Source organism: Planococcus citri, chromosome 2, assembly GCF_950023065.1.
Source record: "Planococcus citri chromosome 2, ihPlaCitr1.1, whole genome shotgun sequence".
Classification (NCBI taxonomy): Eukaryota; Metazoa; Arthropoda; class Insecta; order Hemiptera; family Pseudococcidae; genus Planococcus; species Planococcus citri.
This window is the reverse complement of record NC_088678.1, coordinates 81,296,634-81,317,627: the sequence shown is the minus strand read 5'-3', so window position 1 is coordinate 81,317,627 and position 20,994 is coordinate 81,296,634. Positions and strand designations below refer to the sequence as shown.

At 34.7% G+C, this 20,994-nt stretch overlaps 1 protein-coding gene across 4 annotated transcripts in view; it reads left to right on the top strand.

Moving 5' to 3' along the window:
• Window positions 1-20,003, top strand: part of Hr4 (Hormone receptor 4) — a 212,462-nt gene extending 192,459 nt beyond the window's left edge. For 3 of the 4 annotated variants that reach the window (XM_065353511.1, XM_065353508.1, XM_065353510.1), the window contains exons 3-13: window positions 1,133-1,262; window positions 5,039-6,760; window positions 6,868-7,016; window positions 9,866-9,927; window positions 10,019-10,387; window positions 10,489-10,623; window positions 10,752-10,880; window positions 11,042-11,191; window positions 11,300-11,492; window positions 11,595-11,743; window positions 15,192-20,003. In XM_065353511.1, the coding sequence (XP_065209583.1) occupies window positions 1,133-1,262; window positions 5,039-6,760; window positions 6,868-7,016; window positions 9,866-9,927; window positions 10,019-10,387; window positions 10,489-10,623; window positions 10,752-10,880; window positions 11,042-11,191; window positions 11,300-11,492; window positions 11,595-11,743; window positions 15,192-15,272 (3,269 nt within the window). In that variant the 3' untranslated portion in view covers window positions 15,273-20,003. The remainder of the gene's footprint in view (window positions 1-1,132; window positions 1,263-5,038; window positions 6,761-6,867; window positions 7,017-9,865; window positions 9,928-10,018; window positions 10,388-10,488; window positions 10,624-10,751; window positions 10,881-11,041; window positions 11,192-11,299; window positions 11,493-11,594; window positions 11,744-15,191) is intronic. The other variant, XM_065353509.1, reaches the window with a different exon arrangement.
• Window positions 20,004-20,994: the final 991 nt, after the last annotated feature.

Sequence of the window (20,994 nt, the reverse complement as noted above, 5' to 3'; positions counted from 1 at the left end):
CTCGTATGATGGTTTAAAAGTTATCAAAATCATTGACCGAGTGATCGTGAGATTCTCTTTTTAAGTTATATCTTTTTCATGGATTCGAATCCTCAGCTGCACTCCTCCCCTCCCCTCCCCCTTGAAAATTTTCTACTGTTTGAATAAATTTTCAACGTCTTCTGAGTGATATTGAAAATTTGCAACAAAAAAAATCAAAATCTTGTTGAATGCTCCAGAACATTGGTTGCGGAAAAATACTCCATTTCTGAAATATTCATCACATTTCAGCTGAACAATGATGGTTTTTAAATAAAAAATTACGTTACTTCAAATTTTAATATACTCGTACGAATTCTGAAACATTTTGCATCATATTTTTTTGCCAGTTTTTTGAAAAATTTTCATTTCATTTCTGGGCAAAATATTATCGAAATTGAAAGAACTTGAGATTTAATTATCTAAATGAAGGAAGTACATGATATGTAGATGCTCGACGACTTGTGATTACAATTCCACGTTACCATTGTTCCATAATTCTTTGTATTTTGTATTACTATGGTCCAAAGTGCGTTTGTCTTTGTATTATGTACATATGTATGAATGATCATGATAAAAGAGTACGTTATGAGAGATAGGCTGAGACGATCCACAGACTATCGTGTCATTACCAGTACCTATGCCTAAGTGAACTTGCGCTTTTATTTTTTACTACGCTCGAATGATTGTCGAGAATAAAATAAACTCGATGACGTTATTTGAGAGAGGAAAAAAAAGAGAGAAGACTCTCGCGAGACGATAGAAGTTGAGTAGGAGGCTATAGGAGGGTAGCAATAAGAGAATGTGCTCGTATGCATGTATAGTGTTCACATTTGAAAAATTCATGTTGGTTGGTTTAATGACAGCGACAGACATTACGTACTTACTCGTACCTGTATCATGTACGCGTATACCCGGCCATTACCCATAGCTCGTATAACGTTTCCTACGCATACGCAGGCAGTCACGTTTTTTTCGCATTACTTCCGTTTTATTTAATTTACGTAATTATCGTATGTGTATGTATACCGAGTACCTATATACCTACTGTGGTCGTGTTCTCGTTGTTTTTATTTCGTTTCAATTTTTTTTTTCTTTTTTGCTTTTACATCAGGTGAAAGTGTAGCAGATACCAGTACGTCTTCTCCAGATCTGGCCGGACCCATTTCTCCGTCGACTTCGAAAATGGACGTTTCTCGTACGTCGCCGAGTCCGGGAACGTTATCAATACCGTCGGATAACAGGTATGTGGTGGTATCGTAAACCGTACATATGTTTTAATTGTTATCTAATTGAGTTACATACTCGTAGTTATTTATTTTTGGATGTTTGGATGTGTTCGAGTATTTTGTGGAGCGATATGAGATTTGGGGGGAGTAATGGTGGAGACTGGAAATATGAGTGGGTAAATTTGGTGAAGATTCCACCACGTGATCCGATCGTTCGCGATAGATTCGTAATTGATCAGATTGTTCCGAGACTGATTCACTTCTTCCAAATATCTTTGATCTGTTTGTGATTAATGTCTCACAAAAGAAGTACCTATTCAAAGTGGAAGAAAAATTGAACCGAACAATGCTTAATCGAAATAGCTTGCCAAAATATATCAACCATCAGCATTTATCGGGTGCTGAAGTGCATTTTTCAATTTTTGCCGAAATTTTGAAAAACATTTTTTTCTTTTGTCCAGTCAACTACATATCTAAATTCCCTTTTTCCCCCAGTATTAGAGGAACTTCATCCTCTCGTTGTCAATTGTCTGGTCCAGTTTGTCCGTGTCCAAGTTTCCATAATTATAATCGACACTTGAAAAGGTGTCTGTCATTTTGTACCATGCCACCTTCGCATAGATCGTCATCAGCCAAGTGCCATCTGTATAGGTTGGATTTTGAGCATGTTGTTTCACTTCTCAATCTATTCAGCAATTTCCAGAGGTTGTATTTCAGTTGGCTGCCTTGAGGCAACAATTTGCTCATAGTATTGCTTCTTGATGCTGCATTCCAGATTTAACAGCACTCAACTTCTGCAGGAGCACTTAATTCATTTACTGTTCTCAGGAAACACGTGTCTGGATTTTAGTCTGCTCTCTGGTAATCAGAGTTGTGAGACTGAAACAATTTCAGTATTAGATTGGATTTTGGTTTTAGGATTGAAATTTTTTCATTTTGGGAGTGGATTCATTTCAGGATTTGTTCTTCTAAATTTTCATTTCAATTTCAGGATTTGTTTTGGGATTGAAAACATTGTTTCGGTTCCTGGTTGAGTCAGTTTCAGTTTTGGGATTTCCATTTCAACCGATTTTAAGCCCAAATTGACTAATGGAGCCTGCAAGGGTTTAAAAAATGGCTGGTTTTGATGTGAAAAATCCAATGGTGTAGTTAGTTTAACGTTTTAAATGCATATTTTGCTTAATTTGTCGAGTAATTTTTATTATAATCTGAATGATTGATGATAAATGATGTAAAATGACCATTTATCAAAATCAAATCGCGGAAAAAAGACAAAAATTGAAATCCTGAAACCGAAATGATTTTGTTTCGGCTTCGGGATTGTTTCAGGTTCATAATTATATCAGTTACTGGATTTTTTTGGTCTTGGGATCAAGAAAAATAACAATTTCAGTTTTGGGGACTGGTTTTGGGATTGGATTTGAATCGGGATTTAATCGGTTCTGGTTTCAGGATCATTTCGGTCCCACAGCTCTGCTGGTAATTTGTTGTAGCCATACATGGGGTATAGGGGGTTGGGTGTGGCTTTAGCTTTTTCTACTCTGACAGCCACCTCCTTACATACCTCCAGTGGTGCAATCCCTGCAATACAAATTCACAGTTGTGAGTGGAGTAGGTCTGAGGCACCCAGTCACCAATCAACAGGCTTCATTTAGGGGTACATCTACTTTTTTAGTATGTGCTGATCTTCCCCACACTGGCTATGCATATGCATTCTGCGACTGGATAACACAGCGCTTGCGCTTATCGTTACCTTAATGCAAAATCCGAGTATGTTCATACAAAAAAGTACGATTTTGCACATCACTCATAAGGTTCGGATATGCTCGGAAGGGTTTGTTGAGTTCTGATTGAACATTGGTCAGCTTTGTGCATCTTTGGTGGTGCATTTCAACTGTACTCCGATTCAAATTTTTCAATTCAGGGCTTCCCAGAGTCTTATCAGTGACCCAAAAAGATGATTTTGTTTTTGATGGACATACACAGATTTGGCATTAAGGTAACGTTATGTACGCAAGACCTGTGGTTTAGCCATTGACTTTTTAGATATGGACTTCTAGCAGTACATAAGCCAATGGTCTTGAACATAGGTCATCAGTTAGTCGAGGTTTGGCTTCTGCGCATGCCGGAATCTGAAAAATGACATCGTACCAGATGACGATGTTATACCTCTCGCACTTCCGTGTAATTGTACCTGGGTGGTATAACGTCACAACAGAGCTGGCGCATGCGCAGATTGCAACCCTCGACATACTATGTTCAAGACAATAGCCATATGTTACGCTTATGGGCTGCTAGCAGTCCACATCTAGAAAGTCAATGGGTTTAGCTCCCCATTGCTGCCTACAAGCTTTTGGATCCGGTTTGTTCTAGCAGCTAGTTTCATTTGGTCTTGACAGTGTTGAGGGTAGGTGAGTGATCTATCCAGGGTCACTCCTAAATATTTGGGGTGGTCAGTGTGGTTTAGTGCGGTGTTTCTCCATTGGATGTTGAGCTGTCTCTTGGCCTCACAGTTTCATAGGTGGAATGAACAAGTTTCTGTCTTGGCTGGGTTTGGCCTCAAGTGGTTGGCTCTGTAGTATGCTTCAAGTTCTTCTATTGCCTGATTCAGCATGTCTTCCACCTTTACAAATGTGTCGCACTGTGCTGTGAGCACCAAGTCATCTGCATAAAGGAAGCCACATGTAGGACCTCCAACTGGTTGGTCATTGGTGTAGATATTAAAAAGAATGGGTGATAAGACGCTTCCCTGCAGCAAGCCATTTTTTGCCTTCTCCAAGTGCTATACTTTCCATCTAAAGTTACATTCACATAGAACCTTTGGTCTTTGAGCAGTGTCGTAATGACTTCTGTTTTGTAAATTAAACGGCCAAAAACATTTCATCAAATTAACCTAGAAAGCTGAAATTTGGTACATACTCAATTTTTGACCTTCCAAATCGATTGGAAGCTGTTTTGATCCACTTTGAGCTGATCTGAAGCCTCTAGCAAGTTTTTAAAAGTTAATTTCACTCAAAACTTGAAAACCTTTTAAGAAATATTAAAATCGCTTGCAATTTTAAGAATAAAACAAAACCAAACCAATTTTGATGAAGTAAGATTTTTTTGCGATTTTGGCAAGCAAAAAGGAAGACTTCAAGGTAAATTATGACATGAAAAAAATAAAAAACAAGTCTTTTTAGAATTATGGCAAAAAAAATGAAATTTCAAGGCAATTCTACCAAAACAAAAACCTGTCAATTATTAGAAAAAGTGAATCTTTTACACTTGTTACAGAAAAATTTGTTTTTGCAATTTTGGGGAAAGGAGTACGATTTTTTGATAAGTTTGATAAACTTTTTTTCAACAATTTTGACCAAAAAACTCCAGATTTTTCAAAACAAAAAAACTTTTTGAGAATTTTGACAGAAAAATTGAAACTTTTTGGAAATTTTGATTTTAAAAAAACTAGCATTCCTCGCTTATACAATTTCTTCCCAAATTTTCCATCTTTTTCCAACTCACCCAATTTTTCCCAAATATTCCAAACTTTTTCCCTAAATTTTTCTGGTTGGGAGGGGGATTGAGACTCCTACACACAACTTCGTTCGGCACGCCTTTGTGGATCATGGCTGAAGTCGTCCTACTCCAAATAATATTGTCTTTTTTTCTTAATTTCTGAGAGAGGATGGATTGTTTTTCTTCACGTTGAGATAGTAAAGATACAAGGTGCTTTTAGGTTAACTTATCAAATTCTGTAGCCCCTTCTAACGACGTTCAATGTTCACGCGTGATTTCTGCTGTGTTCACAGGGTCTCGTCTCCAGATTCTGGACTATCGGACGGCGTCGTCAACGAATCGTCCGGCGGCCCGAAAGACCACCGCGGCGGCGACCTGTGCGCGACGGCGGTAGTGACGGCGAAAAGTTTCATAATCACGCAGAAAATCAAAGAGGAGCCGAATAACGGCGTCTTCGACGGCGGAGGAAGTCCACCAATCGACGATACTGGCGGCGGCGGCCACATCGGCATCGGCAGCCCGCACATCAAGCCGGACATGAACGGCGACGCATCGCACGACAGCGGCGACGACCACGACCACGACATGGACGAGGAAGCGGCCGAAAGTGTGATCCGGAATCGCGTCGTAGGCGAACAACAGCGACGCGAATCGGTCGTCGTGTCCGGCGCGAGCGCGCTGGCCGCGTGGAACGCAGCAGCCGCGTCGGCCGAGTCGCAGAAAGCGGCGGCTTGCGACGATATGGGCAGCCGGGTCAAGGTGGTCGGCAGCGGCTTGAACGGTACAACTTCGGTGGCTGCTACCATCACGACCACCAACAACAACAGTAGTAGCGGCAATAACGGTAATACCACCAATTGCAGTAGCAGCAGCAGCAGCAGTAGTAGTAGTAGCAGTAGCAGCAGCAGCGGTTGCAATAGTAGTAATAGTAGTACAAGTTCCTTGTGTAACGACGTACCGACGGCGGCAGCTAGTCCGGCGGCGGCTGCGGCCGGTTTGTATTGTTCTGTGATATCTTCGCCGCCTAAATTCTGGGTGACGACCGGTACGGCGGCGGCGCCCCAGGTTCTGCAGGCGTGCCGCATCAACGGCGTCCGGCCCGAGCTCATCGGCGGCGTCAACTATTGCGAAAGCATGAAACCTCCTGTAATGTTACCACAACGACCGACGAGCAGCGGTCTCAGGACGACGCCTACGGTCATCATGGGCGAAGCCGGAGGTGTCCGCACCATGATCTGGTCCACGCCGATGGCCTCCGCCGCCGCCGAACAGAGCGCCCAGCAGCAACAACAACAACAACACTCGCCACCGACTCCTACATCTCAACAACACGTACTGAATCAACAACAACAACACCACCAACAGCAACAACAGCAACCCTCCTCGGTGTCCGCAGCTGCAGCAGTAGCCGCTGTCTCAGCAGCTCAGCTATTGCATCAACAACAGCAGTCGCAATCGGCTGCCCATAGTTTAATCTCGGTCACGCCGCAGTCGACGACCACGTGGACGCAGACTTCGACGTCAGCCGGACTGAACGTAGCCGAAACGGAAGCCCAACTGTTGCTGAACCTAGGCCAGGAGATTCCTAATTCGCATCTATCGGCGGCGATCCGGCCGCTAGTGCAGCATATTCCGGCATCCCATCAGCAGGCTTTGCAACAGCAACAACAGCAACAGCAGCAGCAGCAGCAGCAACACTCGCCACCGGATCGTCATCCGAGCACGACGACCATACCGTTACCGTTGAATATGGAACGTTTGTGGGCCGGCGATTTATCTCAGTTACCTCCGTCGCAGCAAATACAAGCGTTGAATTTATCGAATCCCGGACCACCGATACCTCCTTGGCCGCATTTCCTCAAGAATAACGGAGATATGTCTTCGCTAACCAAACTACTGCCATCGTCGCATCACGCCAACGAAGACGGTAACGACGAGGAAGAGCAGCCGATGATTTGCATGATTTGCGAAGATAAGGCCACCGGATTGCATTACGGAATCATCACTTGCGAAGGGTAGGTTCGCCATTTTGAAATATCTTGTGCGAGAATTTTGCCGAATATTTTATTCCATTTTCACGATATACGAGCTAACGTGGTTTGGTGTTTTTGTTCACTTACAGATGTAAAGGATTCTTCAAGAGGACGGTGCAGAATAGAAGAGTGTACACTTGCGTTGCCGATGGTGTTTGTGAGATTACCAAAGCCCAAAGAAACAGATGTCAATATTGCAGATTTAAGAAATGCCTGGAACAAGGCATGGTCTTACAAGGTTCGTATCCAAATTCAATTATTGATAAAACACGTTCTGAAACCTAATTCTATAAAATTTCGGATTCTGTAACGTTCCTTTCTAAAATTTTTGCTCACAAATTGATTTTAAAATTTAATTTATGAAAATTTTCATTAAATTGATGGGAAAAAAAGAAAACGAACCATACTTAAAAATTTTGAAAATTAAATTAAAAAATCATGATTTTTTTTGAAACAATTATTTTTTTTTACGTTTTGAATTTCAAGTTAGTTTTGGTTAAAAATAATGATTTGAAATGAAATTTATCAACATTTTCGTTAAATTACTGAAAAAAAATGAAAAGTATCTACCAAAAAAAATCTTGAATAAAATCAAAAAATTGATTTTTTTCACGGTTTGAATTTCAAGTCAATTTTTAGTCAAAATTGATAATTTGAAATAAATTCTATTAAAATTTTTGTTAAATAAGTAAACAAAATTGAAGAAAGTACCAATAAAAGTATAAAATACATAAAATCAAAAAAAATGATTTTTTTACTTTTTGAATTTCAAATCAATTTTTAGTTAAAATTGATAATTTGAAAAATTTTCGTTAAATTAGTAAAAAAAAAATAATAATAATAATAATAAAAAAAAGTACTTACCTATCAGTAATAAGTCAATAAAATCAAAAAATTTATTTTTTTAAAATACTTTTTTTCCGTTTTGAATTTTAATATTAAAAATATTTTGTAAAAGCAATAAATACTTATATGAAAAAAAAATCCAAAACATTCTGAAAATTTAGGGCTAATTGTGCAGTGAAAAGCTCCGTTTTTCAAAATGTCCATAACTACCTTCCTAAGTTCCTAATTTCGTTAAAACTGAACTCAGTCTGATTTTTTTCTTTTTTTTTTATTGAATAAAAATTTCTTGAAAATTGCTTAGAAGTTGATAAAATATTGTGAAATTTGACAAAAGTATCGCAAAAATGCACAAGATGATTGAAAATTGCTAATTTCATCAAATATTGAAAATAGTGGAAGTGGCATTGAAATCATCAAAAATTATGAGAATTTGATCAAAATTGTAATAAAATTGAACGCAAGTTGAAAGAATAATCGTTAAACTGTAATAAAATTCCACGAAATTGGTAGAAAGTGGCTTAAAAACCGATTAAATATCCAGTATTTGGGACAAACATAGCAAAACCGCCTTACGAGTCGTTATTTTTTATCTGGCTAACGTTGTTTTTTGAAAACCAATGACTAATGAACACGTGTACTTGAAAAACCACCTTATGAGGGATGATTCTTCATTCAGCTAACGTTGATTCTCTAAAAATACCTCCAAATGAACTTATCTTTGGAAAACCGCTTTATAAGTGATGGTTTTCTATTCAGCTAACGTTGTTTTCTGAAGATTATTCCAGAAATCAACTTGTTTCTGAAAAACCCCTTTATAAGTGATGATTTTGTATTTAGCTAACGTTGTTTTCTGAAGATTATTCCAAATTAGCATGTTGAATAATTGAAAAAACTTCTTATGAGGGATGATTCTTCATCTAGCTAACGTTGTTTCTCTAAAAATACCTTAAATTAATTTGTATTTGGAAAACCGCTTTATAAGTGATGGTTTCCTATTTAGCTAACGTTGTTTTCTAAAGATTATTCCAACTTAGCTCGTTGAATAATTGAAAAAACTCCGTATGAGGGATGATTCTTCATTCAGCTAACGTTGTTTCTCTAAAAATACCTCCAAATTAACTTGTATTTGGAAAACCGCTTTATAAGTGATGGTTTCCTATTTAGCTAACGTTGTTTTCTGAAGATTATTCCAAATTAGCACGTTGAATAATTGAAAAATCTCCTTACGAAGGATGATTCTTAATCTAGCTAACGCTGTTTCTCTAAAAATACCTAAAATGAACTTGTATTTGAAAAACCGCTTTATAAGTGATGATTTTCCATTTAGCTAACGTTGTTTTCCAAAGACTGTTCTAAATTTTTGCGTTTTTTTGAAATTCCTTCTTATGAGCAATGATTGTTTATTCTACTGACGTTGTTTTGCAAAACATAGCCATTATGAGCTCCTTAAATAATCAACCGTATTAGAAAAACCACCTTATGCGTTATGATTCTTTATCTAGCTAACGTTGTTTCTCTAAAAATACCTCAAATTAACTTGTATTTGGAAAACCGCTTTATAAGTGATGATTTTCTGTTTAGCTAACGTTGTTTTTTGAAGATTATTCCAAATTAGCGCGTTGAATAATTGATAAACCACCTTATGAGGGATGATTCTTCATTTAGGTACTGTTGTTTCTGTAAAAATACCTCCAAATTAACTTGTATTTGGAAAACCGCTTTATAAGTGATGGTTTTCTATTTTGCTAACGTTGTTTTCTGAAGATTATTCCAAATTAGCACGTTGAATAATTGAAAAAACTCCTTACGAAGGATGATTCTTCATCTAGCTAACGTTGTTTCTCTATAAATACCTCAAATTAACTTGTATTTGGAAAACCGTTTTATAAGTGATGATTTTCTATTTAGCTAACGTTGTTTTCCAAAGACTGTTCTAAATGTTCGCGTTTTTTGAAAAATCTTCTTATGAGCAATTATTATTTATTCTACTGACGTTGTTTTTCAAAACATAGCCATATGAGCTCCTTGAATAATCATCCGTATTTGAAAAACCACCTTATGCGTTATGGTTCTTCATCTAGCTAACGTTGTTTTTCAAAAATAGGCCATCTAAAGAAGGGTTATGTTTGGAAAACCTCGTTATGTGTTGAAATTCGCCATTATGCTAACGTTATTTGAGTTCATATTTGATTTTGATGTTATTTAATCAGTTGACTAATCTAATTCTCGATAAATTTGCAGCTGTTCGCGAAGATCGAATGCCTGGTGGCAGGAATTCCGGAGCAGTTTACAATTTGTACAAGGTAAGGTCTCACAATTCGCAAATACGAAGAAAAAAAAGCAAAAAATAAAAAAATGTGCAAAATTTTTCATCCGGTTTCCTCTTCTTCTTAGGTCAAATACAAAAAACATAAAAAAGCCACGAGAAACGGTCAAATAAAGGTAGACAAACCGCAACAACAGCATCTACAGTCGTTACAGCAAACCCATCATCAGCAGCAGCAACAACAACAGCAACAGCAGCAACAACAACAGCAGCACCAGCAGCAGCAACGACAATCGCAGCAGCATCACGTGCACAATCAACAAACGCAACTGCATCAGCAGACGCAAATTCAGCAATCTCAGCAGCAGCAGGCAAACCAGCAGCAAAAGTTTACGACCGTTTCGATGAATAATTCAGAGCACGGAGTTCCTCCTCATAATCGTCCTCATCTGTTCAACGGCACCATATTAAAGACTGCGTTAACGAATCCGAGCGAGGTGAGAAGTTTGGTACATACCTTAACTGCATCTTTGAAGTATTCGAATCCTCGAAAAATGTGTTGACTAATTTTGTGGCAAATTTTGTGTTTATTGAACAGGTGGTGTATTTAAGACAGAGACTAGAGTCGCCTGTAACTTCGTCTAGAGACCGATCGATGTCGTTAGATACCGCGTTATCGATGATGCAAACACTTATAGACTGTGATGAATTTCAAGATATTGCTACTTTACAAGTGAGTTCTGTTTTTTTTATTAATTTTTTATAATTTATTATTTTTTTTAAAAAAAATATAATCCAACCTATCGATGAAATGCGAGGAATTAAGACGATTTATTAATCATTCGTGTAATTTTTTTACAGAACGTTAACGAATTACTCGGAAACCGAGCAGACTTGAGTGATAGATTAATGCAAATTGGAGATTCGATCGTGTATAAATTAGTTCAATGGACCAAACGGTTACCATTTTACGCCGAATTACCAGTCGAGGTGAGCTTCAGAGTTCATAACACGAATTAAAAATGACGAATATATTATTACCTATACCTACCTAGTGATACGATACGATTTATTATGCATATAGATAGGTACCTATAAGGACACCAGATACTATTTGTTTTTTAATGTCCGGTATACATGCATTTGTCTAGGTTCATACGAGACTACTGACTCACAGATGGCACGAATTATTGGTATTGACGACGTCAGCGTATCAAGCGATGCACGGTTTTTCGCGTAATTCGTCCCCTTGTCATATTAACAATTTAAACGATACTGTAGACGCGGAATTTGCTGAACAGGTATGCCCAAGTTACCCATAATAGGTGCTATACTAGAAGCCTTCGCGAAGAGTCAATTATCGCGATAAGTATTGGAATTTATTAATTAGTTCGTATTTTTTTTTCCAGGTTGCCAAAAATTTACGAACGTTGCAAACGTGCTTATCCTCAATGATGGGCACAGCTATAACGTTAGATCAGCTGCGCGAAGATGTTGGCCTAATGGTCGAGAAAATCACCCACGTTACGTTAATGTTCAGACACCTGAAATTAAGAATGGAGGAATACGTTTGTTTGAAAGTCATCATAATGTTGAATCCAGGTATGGTGCTCGATTCGATTTTTTTTATCTATACAGTGTTGAAGCTATTCGCAATATTAGGTACTTATACATATACGGATTGTTTAACTTATGCTTACCTAGGTAATTTTTTTGTTCGTGCAGCTAATGGAGAAAATAGTGAATTGGAGGCGATTCAAGATCGATACATGACGTGTTTGAAAACCTTCATGGAACATACGAATCCTCAACAGCCGACTAGATTGCAAAGTTTACTCGATCGAATGCCAGAGGTATGTGATCATTTCGCTTAAAAATACTTACGATTTTTTTTTGGTCCTTATAAATTTGAGAATTCGTTTGAGGCGAATATCGAAGACTTAACTTTTATAGAACCCCGTTTAATGACGGGGAGAGGGGAGGGGGGTTGTGCTCGAAAACTTTTGAAAACAGAGAATAATTAATTATTCCAACCATTTTCTTGATTGAAAAAATATGTACTTCCAAAGTATTCGGGATTAGAAGCTCTTGGAACGGAGAGATCGATTTGGCGATTTTCGATCACACGTGATCAATCATATTTGAAAATCTGAAAACACACTTCTGGTTCAAAAATCGAGTAATCGATTCATTTGCGATTTTCGATCTCATTTTGACATCGAACATACCTATTCGAAATGAAAAATCAATTTTAGTAGCTTCCAAAAAAAATTTTAAGAAAAAAATTATGCAAAAAATCGATTCGTTTGTTATTTTTGATTTCGAAATTTCCACTCCCAAAATGAACTTCCAAATTCCAGATCAAAAATTAATCGTGATTAAAAATCGAGTAATTGAATGCCAAAATCGATTAATCGAATTCCAAAAATTGATAAAGTTGCGATTTTCAATCTGGTATGATCGAACACGTTGAAATTGAAAAATGAATTTCCGCTCCCAAAACTTCCAAGTTCCAGATCTAAAATAATCGTGATTGAAAATCGATTAATCGAATTCAAAAAATCGATTCGTTTGCGATTTTCAATCTGGTATGATCAAACTTGTTGAAACTGAAAAATATATTTGAATTTCCACTCCCAAAAAATGAACTTCCAAGTTCCAGATCAAAAATTAATCGTGATTGAAAATCGATCAATCGAATTCGAAAAATCGATCAATCGAATTCGAAAAATCGATTCGTTAGCGATTTTCGATTTCCTGTGATCGAATATGCTGAAATTCAAAAATGAATTTCCACTCTCAATCTCAAAATTTAACTTCAATAGTTCCAGATCAAGAATTGATCGTGATCAAAAGTCGATTAATCGAATTAAAAAAATCGATTTGTTTGCAATTTTCGATTTTGGTGTGATCGAACATAATTAAAATTGAAAAATGAATTTGAATTTTCATTCCTAAAATGAACTTCCAAGTTCCAGATCAAAAATCGATTAATCGAATTCAAAAAATCGATTTGTTTGCAATTTTCGATTCGTTATAGCGATTTTCGATTTCGTATGATCGAATATGTTGAAATTGAAAAATAAATTTCCACTCTCAATCTCAAAATTTAACTTCAATAGTTTCAGATCATGAATTGATCGTGATCAAAAGTCGATTAATCGAATTCAAAAAATCGATTTCTTTGCAATTTTCGATTTCGTATGATTGAACATAATTAAAATTGAAAAATGAATTTGAATTTCTACTCCTAAAATGAACTTTTAAGTTCCAGATCAAAAATTGATCGTGATCAAAAATCGATTAATCGAATTCAAAAAATCGATTTATTTGCAATTTTCGATTTCGTATGATTGAACATAATTAAAATTGAAAAATGAATTTGAATTTCCACTCCTAAAATGAACTTTTAAGTTCCAGATCAAAAATTGATCGTGATCAAAAATCGATTAATCGAATTCAAAAAATCGATTTGTTTGCAATTTTCGATCTCGTATGATCGAACATAAGTGAAAATTGAAAAATGAATTTGAATTTCCACTCCTAAAATGAACTTCTAAGTTCCAGATCAAAAATTGATTGTGATCAAAAATCGATTAATCGAATTCGAAAAATTGATTTCGTATGATCGAACATTTTGAAATTGAAGAATGAATTTCCACTCCCAAAACCCAAAATGAACTTCCAAGTTCCAGATCAAGAATTGATTGTGATCAAAAATCGATTGTGATCAAAAATCGATTAATCGAATTCAAAAAATCGATTTGTTTGCGATTTTTTATTTCATATGATCGAACATTTTGAAATAATTGAAGAATGAATTTCCACTCCCAAAATGAACTTCCATAGTTCCAAAATTGATCGTTATTGAAAATCGATTATCGAATGCCAAAAATCGATTTATTTTCGATTTTCGATCTCGTATGAACGAAAAATGTTGAAATTGAAAAATGAATTCGAATTTCTCTCCCAAAATGAACTTCCAAGGATCGTGATTGAAAATCGATTAATCGAATGCCAAAAATCGATTCGTTAGCGATTTTCGATTTCGTATGATCGAACATGTTGAAATTGGAAAATAAATTTAAATTTCCACTCCCAAAATTAAAGAATATTTCCACTCTCAAAAATATGAACTTTAAAATTCCAGATCAAAAATCGATTATCGAATGCCAAAAATCGATTTATTTGCGAATTTCGATCTCGTATGATCGAAAATGTTGAAATTGAAAAATGAATTTGTATTTCACTCCCAAAATGAACTTCTAAGGATCATGATTGAAAATCGATTAATCGAATGCCAAAAATCGATTCGTTTGCGATTTTCGATTTCGTATGATAGAACATGTTGAAATTGAAAAATAAATTCAAATTTCCACTCCCAAAATTAAAAAATATTTCCACTCTCAAAATGAACCTTAAAATTCCAGATCAAAAATCGATTAATCGAATACCTACCAAAAATCGATTCATTAGTTAGCGCTTTGTATTTCGCAGGATCGAATATGTTCAAAATGAAAAATCAATTTTAGTCTCACAAATAAAACTCAATCAAAAATTGATCGTGATAGAATATCGATTGATTGAACGCCAAAAGTCGATTCATTTCAGCGATCGTGTTCGATTTCGAAAGTATCATTTTGTTTTGTATTGTTTCGTTTCATTGTTATTACAATTTTTTTTTTAAAACAATCCTTCGAAAATCATTTTTGTGGTTTTTAATAATTTTGTTCATGAATAATCGATCTTTTCAAACTCTTCTTTTGTTAGGAATAAATAATTGAACAAAGTTACATTTTTATTTTATTATTTTATTTTATTTTTTCATAAATGAATATTTTTAATTTTCAATTCTGATTATTAAAAATTGAACAAAATTATTTTTTTCATTTTTTATTTATTTATTTTTTTCATAAATTTGCTAGACCTATATTTTTGATTAGTCAATTTTTAATTTTAAATTTTGATTGTTGGGACTTGGGAATCATGTATCGTTTCAAAAATTATCAGCAGATCGAGGTAAAAAATTTCCAAATTCAAATCCCAACTTATTTGCCAGTGATTCTGATTTTTCTCTTAGGAGGAGGGGGAAGGGAAACGTCGCCCTTTACAAATTCGTCAATGAAATAGTTTGAAATTTGGTTTTTGTTTCACTTTCGACCTGCCAAATCGGTCAATGGTGGTTTCCAGCCATTCTGTAGAGTGCCCCGCGTATTTTTTAAAATTTTTTTGGAAAATCTGTATTGTAAAAAATGTTGCAGTTTCACTGTCAATATCACTAAATATACATTCGATTTTCAGGTCAAATCGGCGGCATCTTTATTACTGGAAAGTAAAATGTTCTACGTACCGTTCCTGCTAAATTCAGCCATACAGAGATAGTACATCGGAAATGATTTGAAATCACCTTCACCCGCATCGTCGTCGTCGCCATCGGCTCAGAAGATACTTCTACAGAGAGGAGTTCCTTGTCGAACGTGTACTCCTCTGTGATTGTCCAAAAGATACCAGTTACGAGTATTTTCGCTGCGATGAATTTATATTGTATAATGGTTTGGTTATTAGTTACCATTTTTTTTTTCTTTCATTTACGAAAAAAAAAGAAACCCAAAACAGGGCGGCTCGTTTGAAAAAATTGATCGCGTGTATTTGCCATGAGTTATAATTATTATTAATATTGTTGTTGTTGTTGTTGTTGTCGTGTCGTCGTCGTCGTCGTTGAATTGTTACTGATGAAGAAATTTTTTATATAAAAAGAAGAGGGAAAAAAATTGATAATTTATGAATAATGATAATAATACCTATTGAGACGATGAAATTAGTGTGAAAGATGATGAGGCAATATTGTTCCACTCCTTCGCCTATTATTTTTTTTTAGTTCCTATTACACATTGTAAGAGAAAAAAAATTCATTCAAATCCACCACCTCCTCCTATCTCATTCCTTAAGATTTAATATTGTACCTTATAGATTCGCGTCGCGTCGTCGGTTACATTTTCACTCTTGTATATAAAATGTACTCTACGTATTTCGTCGAAGGAAACAAAAACATAAGAAAATTATTACAATAACGATAAATTTTCAATTTTCATCGATGCGAAGTAGGTACTTAGAGCTGCGAGCGCATCGAGGTTTTTCTCCAGTTCCACGAATGTCTTTTGTAAAATTAATTCCCCCTCCCCCACCCATTTTTCCATTAAGTTTAACGCGTTCGAGATTCGAGACGTTGAGATGTTTTTTATTTTAATTGATAAAAGCGAATTGTTATAGATCGTGTATAAAAGATGGTTTAATTTATAGTACTGCTCTATTCCCCACGAATATCTCATTTTGTGGGGTATTGCGATAGGTAGTGCTGCGTTGCTGATGAAAAATTCATTCCGTTCGTTTTTCCTCCTCTGCAGCTCGTGAAATTAGACGGGTTGGTGAACAGAGAAGAGATGGTTGAAAAAGAGGAAAATTCGATATTTTTAGTGAAAAATCTGCTCATTTTCATGGAATTAATTTGACTGATTCGAAATAACCGAGTTATAGCATTTTGTAATTTATTAATTTTTTTTTCTATTTTATTTTGAAACTGAAATATTGTTTCGATGTGATTTGCAAATTTTTCGAGACTATTTTTTAGAGAAAAAAATTCGTACGAACTAAAAACACGAGAAAAGAAAAGAATTGAGCTCAGTTTTGGAAAAAATATTTGAAACAGAGGTTGAATTTTTTCGATTTTTGACAGAGTTGTGCTAAACTTGGATTTTTTGAATTGTAGGATTTTTTTTTGAGAGTTGAAATTTTGAACCTCGAATAACCTGAAAAATTCTTCACGAATACTCAAACATTGGCAAAAAAAAAGTCACACGATGAAAAATTTAAAACATAATTTGCATGTAGGTACTTTTTTATATTTTACATTTTTTTTCAATTGGAAATTTTTATGTAACATAGCGAGCATTTATTTTACGTGTATGTAAATAAACGAAAAAACATTTTTTATACGAACATTTTTCTGAAAAAAGAAAAAACTAATTGAAGTATTTTTATACAAATTGACGATTTTTTTTTTAGCTAAATTATGATATCTTCTGATACGAATTTCGTCGTTCAGTAAAAAATAATTTTAAAAAAGACTAAACCCTTTTTACGAATTTTGGAAAATCGTTGTTTTCTCTTCGAATTTTCTTTAATAATTTTTTCATGTACAGATTCTCTTGCCCCTGCTCTCCCCTGCCCACTCCATGAAATGTATACTACGTGTCTTGTTTCTGTTTTATGTTGCCGGTTCCGGTTCCCCCCTTTTTCTTCAGGTCCCCCCTTCGGCTCCATCTATAACAATACTTAGCGTAATCACTGCCATTTTTGTTTCGTTTTCTTTTCTTTCTTCTTTTTTTTTCCTTTTGTTGTAATTATATAATATCTACACGTTGTTATTGCGAATACGCGATTTCATAGTAGTATACCTAAGACTGTGTTTTTAAATTCGGCGATTTTTATTTTTTTTCTCTCTCTATATCCTCTTCGCGTTTATCAATAATGAATAATTTGGTAAAGACATTTGTTTTTATATTCGTAATATTTTATACATTAAAATAACAGTCTCCGAGATAATATATTAGCGAATTTTGTTTTTTTTTTTCTATTTTTCGAATAGGTATTTACTACTTTATAGAAATTTATAATGTAAGAAACGTCGTCGTCGTGTTTTTTTTCTTTCTTTTTTTTTTTAGTATTTTTGATCTCTGTCGATCATCGCTTTTATCGATTGTAAAAACAAAAAAATAACAAAAAAGAAAATGGAATTTGTAAAATTGTATTTATAATGTATAGTTTACATAATTGTAACGTGTTGTATGTTTTAAGTTTTTTTTTCTCTTCTTCTTTTTCGTATATTTAAGCAAAGGACCATTTAGTTTAGGCCACTAATCCGTCGTTACCAAAACTGCAACCAAAGTATGAACTCGATGGCGTTGGTTCGTGATAAAATATTGCAAAAATAATTATCGATTGCGAAAGGTGGGTAATTAAAATGTGGATTTTCATGTAAGAATTTTCGATCTCAAAAAAAAAATATTGGAATATTTCGAGGCCTTATTTTCAGTTTGGCAACCAACGCCGTTGAATTACAATCAGCGCTTTTTCATGCGGAAACCGCGTATAGGTTCTAGGTTTTGTGTGAGGGGGGAGGGGGTGTGAACTATTTTAAAAAAATTGTCCAAAGTGCAAAAGAACTTGCTCATTAGATTAAAATTTTCCAAATTCTGGGATCCTTGAAGTCGTTTTTTCACAAAAACATCTAATTACCGACAATTTCTTGTAATTACCGGTAATTACTCATTATTACGGAAATTACGAGTTTATGGTAAATTACGGGTAATTACTGTCAATTACAGTTAATAATTTTGTTATTGTGGCAAATTACCTTTGTTCTGTAAATTTCTGAAAATTACTCGTAATTACAAGAAATTACGGATAATTACGGTAAATTACAGGTTATTACGGTATATTTCCGTAAATTACGAGTAATTACAGTAAATTACCAGTAATTGTAATTTCTTGTAATTACTGGTAATTACTCATTTTTACGGAAATTACGAGTTTATAGTAAATTACGGGTAATTACTGTCAATTACAGTTAATAATTTTGTTATTGTGGCAAATTACCTTTTTTCTGTAAATTTCTGAAAATTACTCGTAATTACCAGAAATTACCTAAAATTACAGATAAATTACAGGTAATTACGGTATATTACCATAAATTACGGTAAATTACCGGTAATTGTACTACTCGAATTACGGTAAATCACTGGTAATTCACTGGTAATTTTTTTGTAATCGCGGTAAATTACCGGTAATGAAGGTAAATTTATGGTAATTACTTGTAATTATGGTAAATTATTGGTAATTATTTATAATTACGGTAAATTACTCGTAATCATGCGATTCTTAACTCTTAAGGTTCGAGTGCGCCACCGACCCAAATAGCTTGAAATGTTTGAAACACCCTGTACCCTACAGGATAAAAAATAATGTGGTTCAGTTCTCAATATTCTAAATTCTTAATTTGAAATTTCATCAAAAAGCTCATCTTTTTGTAATTTTTTTGAACGAAGTAGGTAGGGGCCTATTAACTGGTTTCGCTGAAAGAGCCGACTGATTGGTTTATATTTGCCATTGCTAAATCACCGTTTTAGTCACGAGTTACCGATAATTGCCTGATGTGTAGTTAGAGATTTATGTATGAAAATGAAAAGTTTCTATTTATGTGTTACAAATTATATAATATTATTATATTATATTGATGAAAAATAGTAAATGATTTCACGCATTCTAAGTCATGTTATTTGTATACCAAGTATAACGCGAGTATATTGTGTAATTATTATTTGTTTTCCTTTCTGATGTTTTTTTTTTTTTTTTTTTTTTTTTTTCATCTTCTATAAATAATTTTACGATAAATTTCGATGGAAAAAATTTTTTGAAAATTTGAAAAAATCATTTTACTTATAATAATAATCGTAAAAGATAAACTATAAAAACTGCCACGCTTTGTACTACGAACGTTTCTGCCTTGCGGAAAGTCCCCGCGATTCTCATTTTTTTGTTGTTGTTGTTGTGTTCTCGCTATGTAGGATTCCTAATTTACTATGTATTTGTGTATGTTTTAACTTTTAAAAGCATTTATATTACTATTTTTAATACGTGGTCGTTTTTTTTTTCGCGGTGCTAAATAATTATTGAAGTAACGTTTTAGTCTGTAAGACTCTAAAAAATAAAAACATGCAATTGGCTGCTTCGATATTGATATTATTGGTTTCCGGTGTTTCGTGTGTAGTAGCGCTTTTTTTTTCTATTTTCTTTATTTTTTTTCTCTTTTTATCGATGTCCTGTTTTTTTTCTTTCTTTACTTTTCGGAAGATTATGTACCCCATGTTTTTATTGTTTTTTTCTTTCTTTCTTTCTCTATTTTTTTCTTCTTTTTTTTTCAATTAAAAAGTCCACATTGTGTGCGTAAGCTTAAGCGTGTGTTTGAACTCGTGTATATTGTTTGTATATATACTTATAATATATTGTTTTCATTTTGTGTTGATAAACAAATAAATGATATTATGCAAGTTTTAACCGTTTTGTGAACGCTTATTTTGAAATTTTGATTTATTTTAGTCGATCGAGCTTTTTTGTATCTGAAAGTTCAACTTTTTTGAAAAACAGCTTCATTTCTGATGGAAGTTTGAGATTTTGGGAAGAAACAACGCCGGAAACGAATTTGCCGACCCCAAAAACCTCCCTATTCGTCAAGTTCGTACAGCCTAAAAAGCTCTCTAAAGCTCGCGAAATTGATTCGAAAGTTCAAAATTTAAGATGCAGCGCTGCAGGCGGTGAAACTGAGAAGTTCTTTTGTAATCCTGATTTTCGGATATAAAAAAGTGTATTTACAACGTATTTTTGACGAATACAAAAGAAGTTCCATTTTCTACCACCTGAAGCGCTGCGTCGTTTTTTTCAAAATTAGTTGTCTTCAAAATTGAGCTTTTAAGCCGAATGAAAGCTAAATATCGTGTACGAATAGTCGATTATTACTAATTAAGCATCGCTGATCACGTCAAGCTCTTTAGTTTCGGTCGATCGAGCTTTTTTCTACCTGAAAGTTCAACTTTTTTGAAAAAAAGCTTCATTTCACAAGGAACTTTGAGGTTTTTGGAAAAACCAACAGCGGAATCGAATTCGTCGACACCAAAAACCCCCTTATTCGTCAAGTTCGTACAGCCTAAAAAGCTCTCTAAAGCTCGCGAAATTAATTCGAAAGTTTAAAATTTAAGATGCCGTGCTGCAGGCGGAGAAACTGAGAAGTTCTTTTGTAATCCTGATTTTCGGATATAAAAAGTGTATTTACAACGTATTTTTGACGAATACAAAAGAAGTTCCATTTTCTACCACCTGAAGCGCTGCGTCGTTTTTTTCAAAATAGTTGTCTTCAAAATTGAGCTTTTAAGCCGAATGAAAGCCAAATAGCGTGTACGAATAGTCGATTGTTACTAATTAAGCATCGCTGATCACGTCAAGCTCGTTAGTTTCGGTCAATCCAGCTTTTTTCTACCTGAAAGTTCAACTT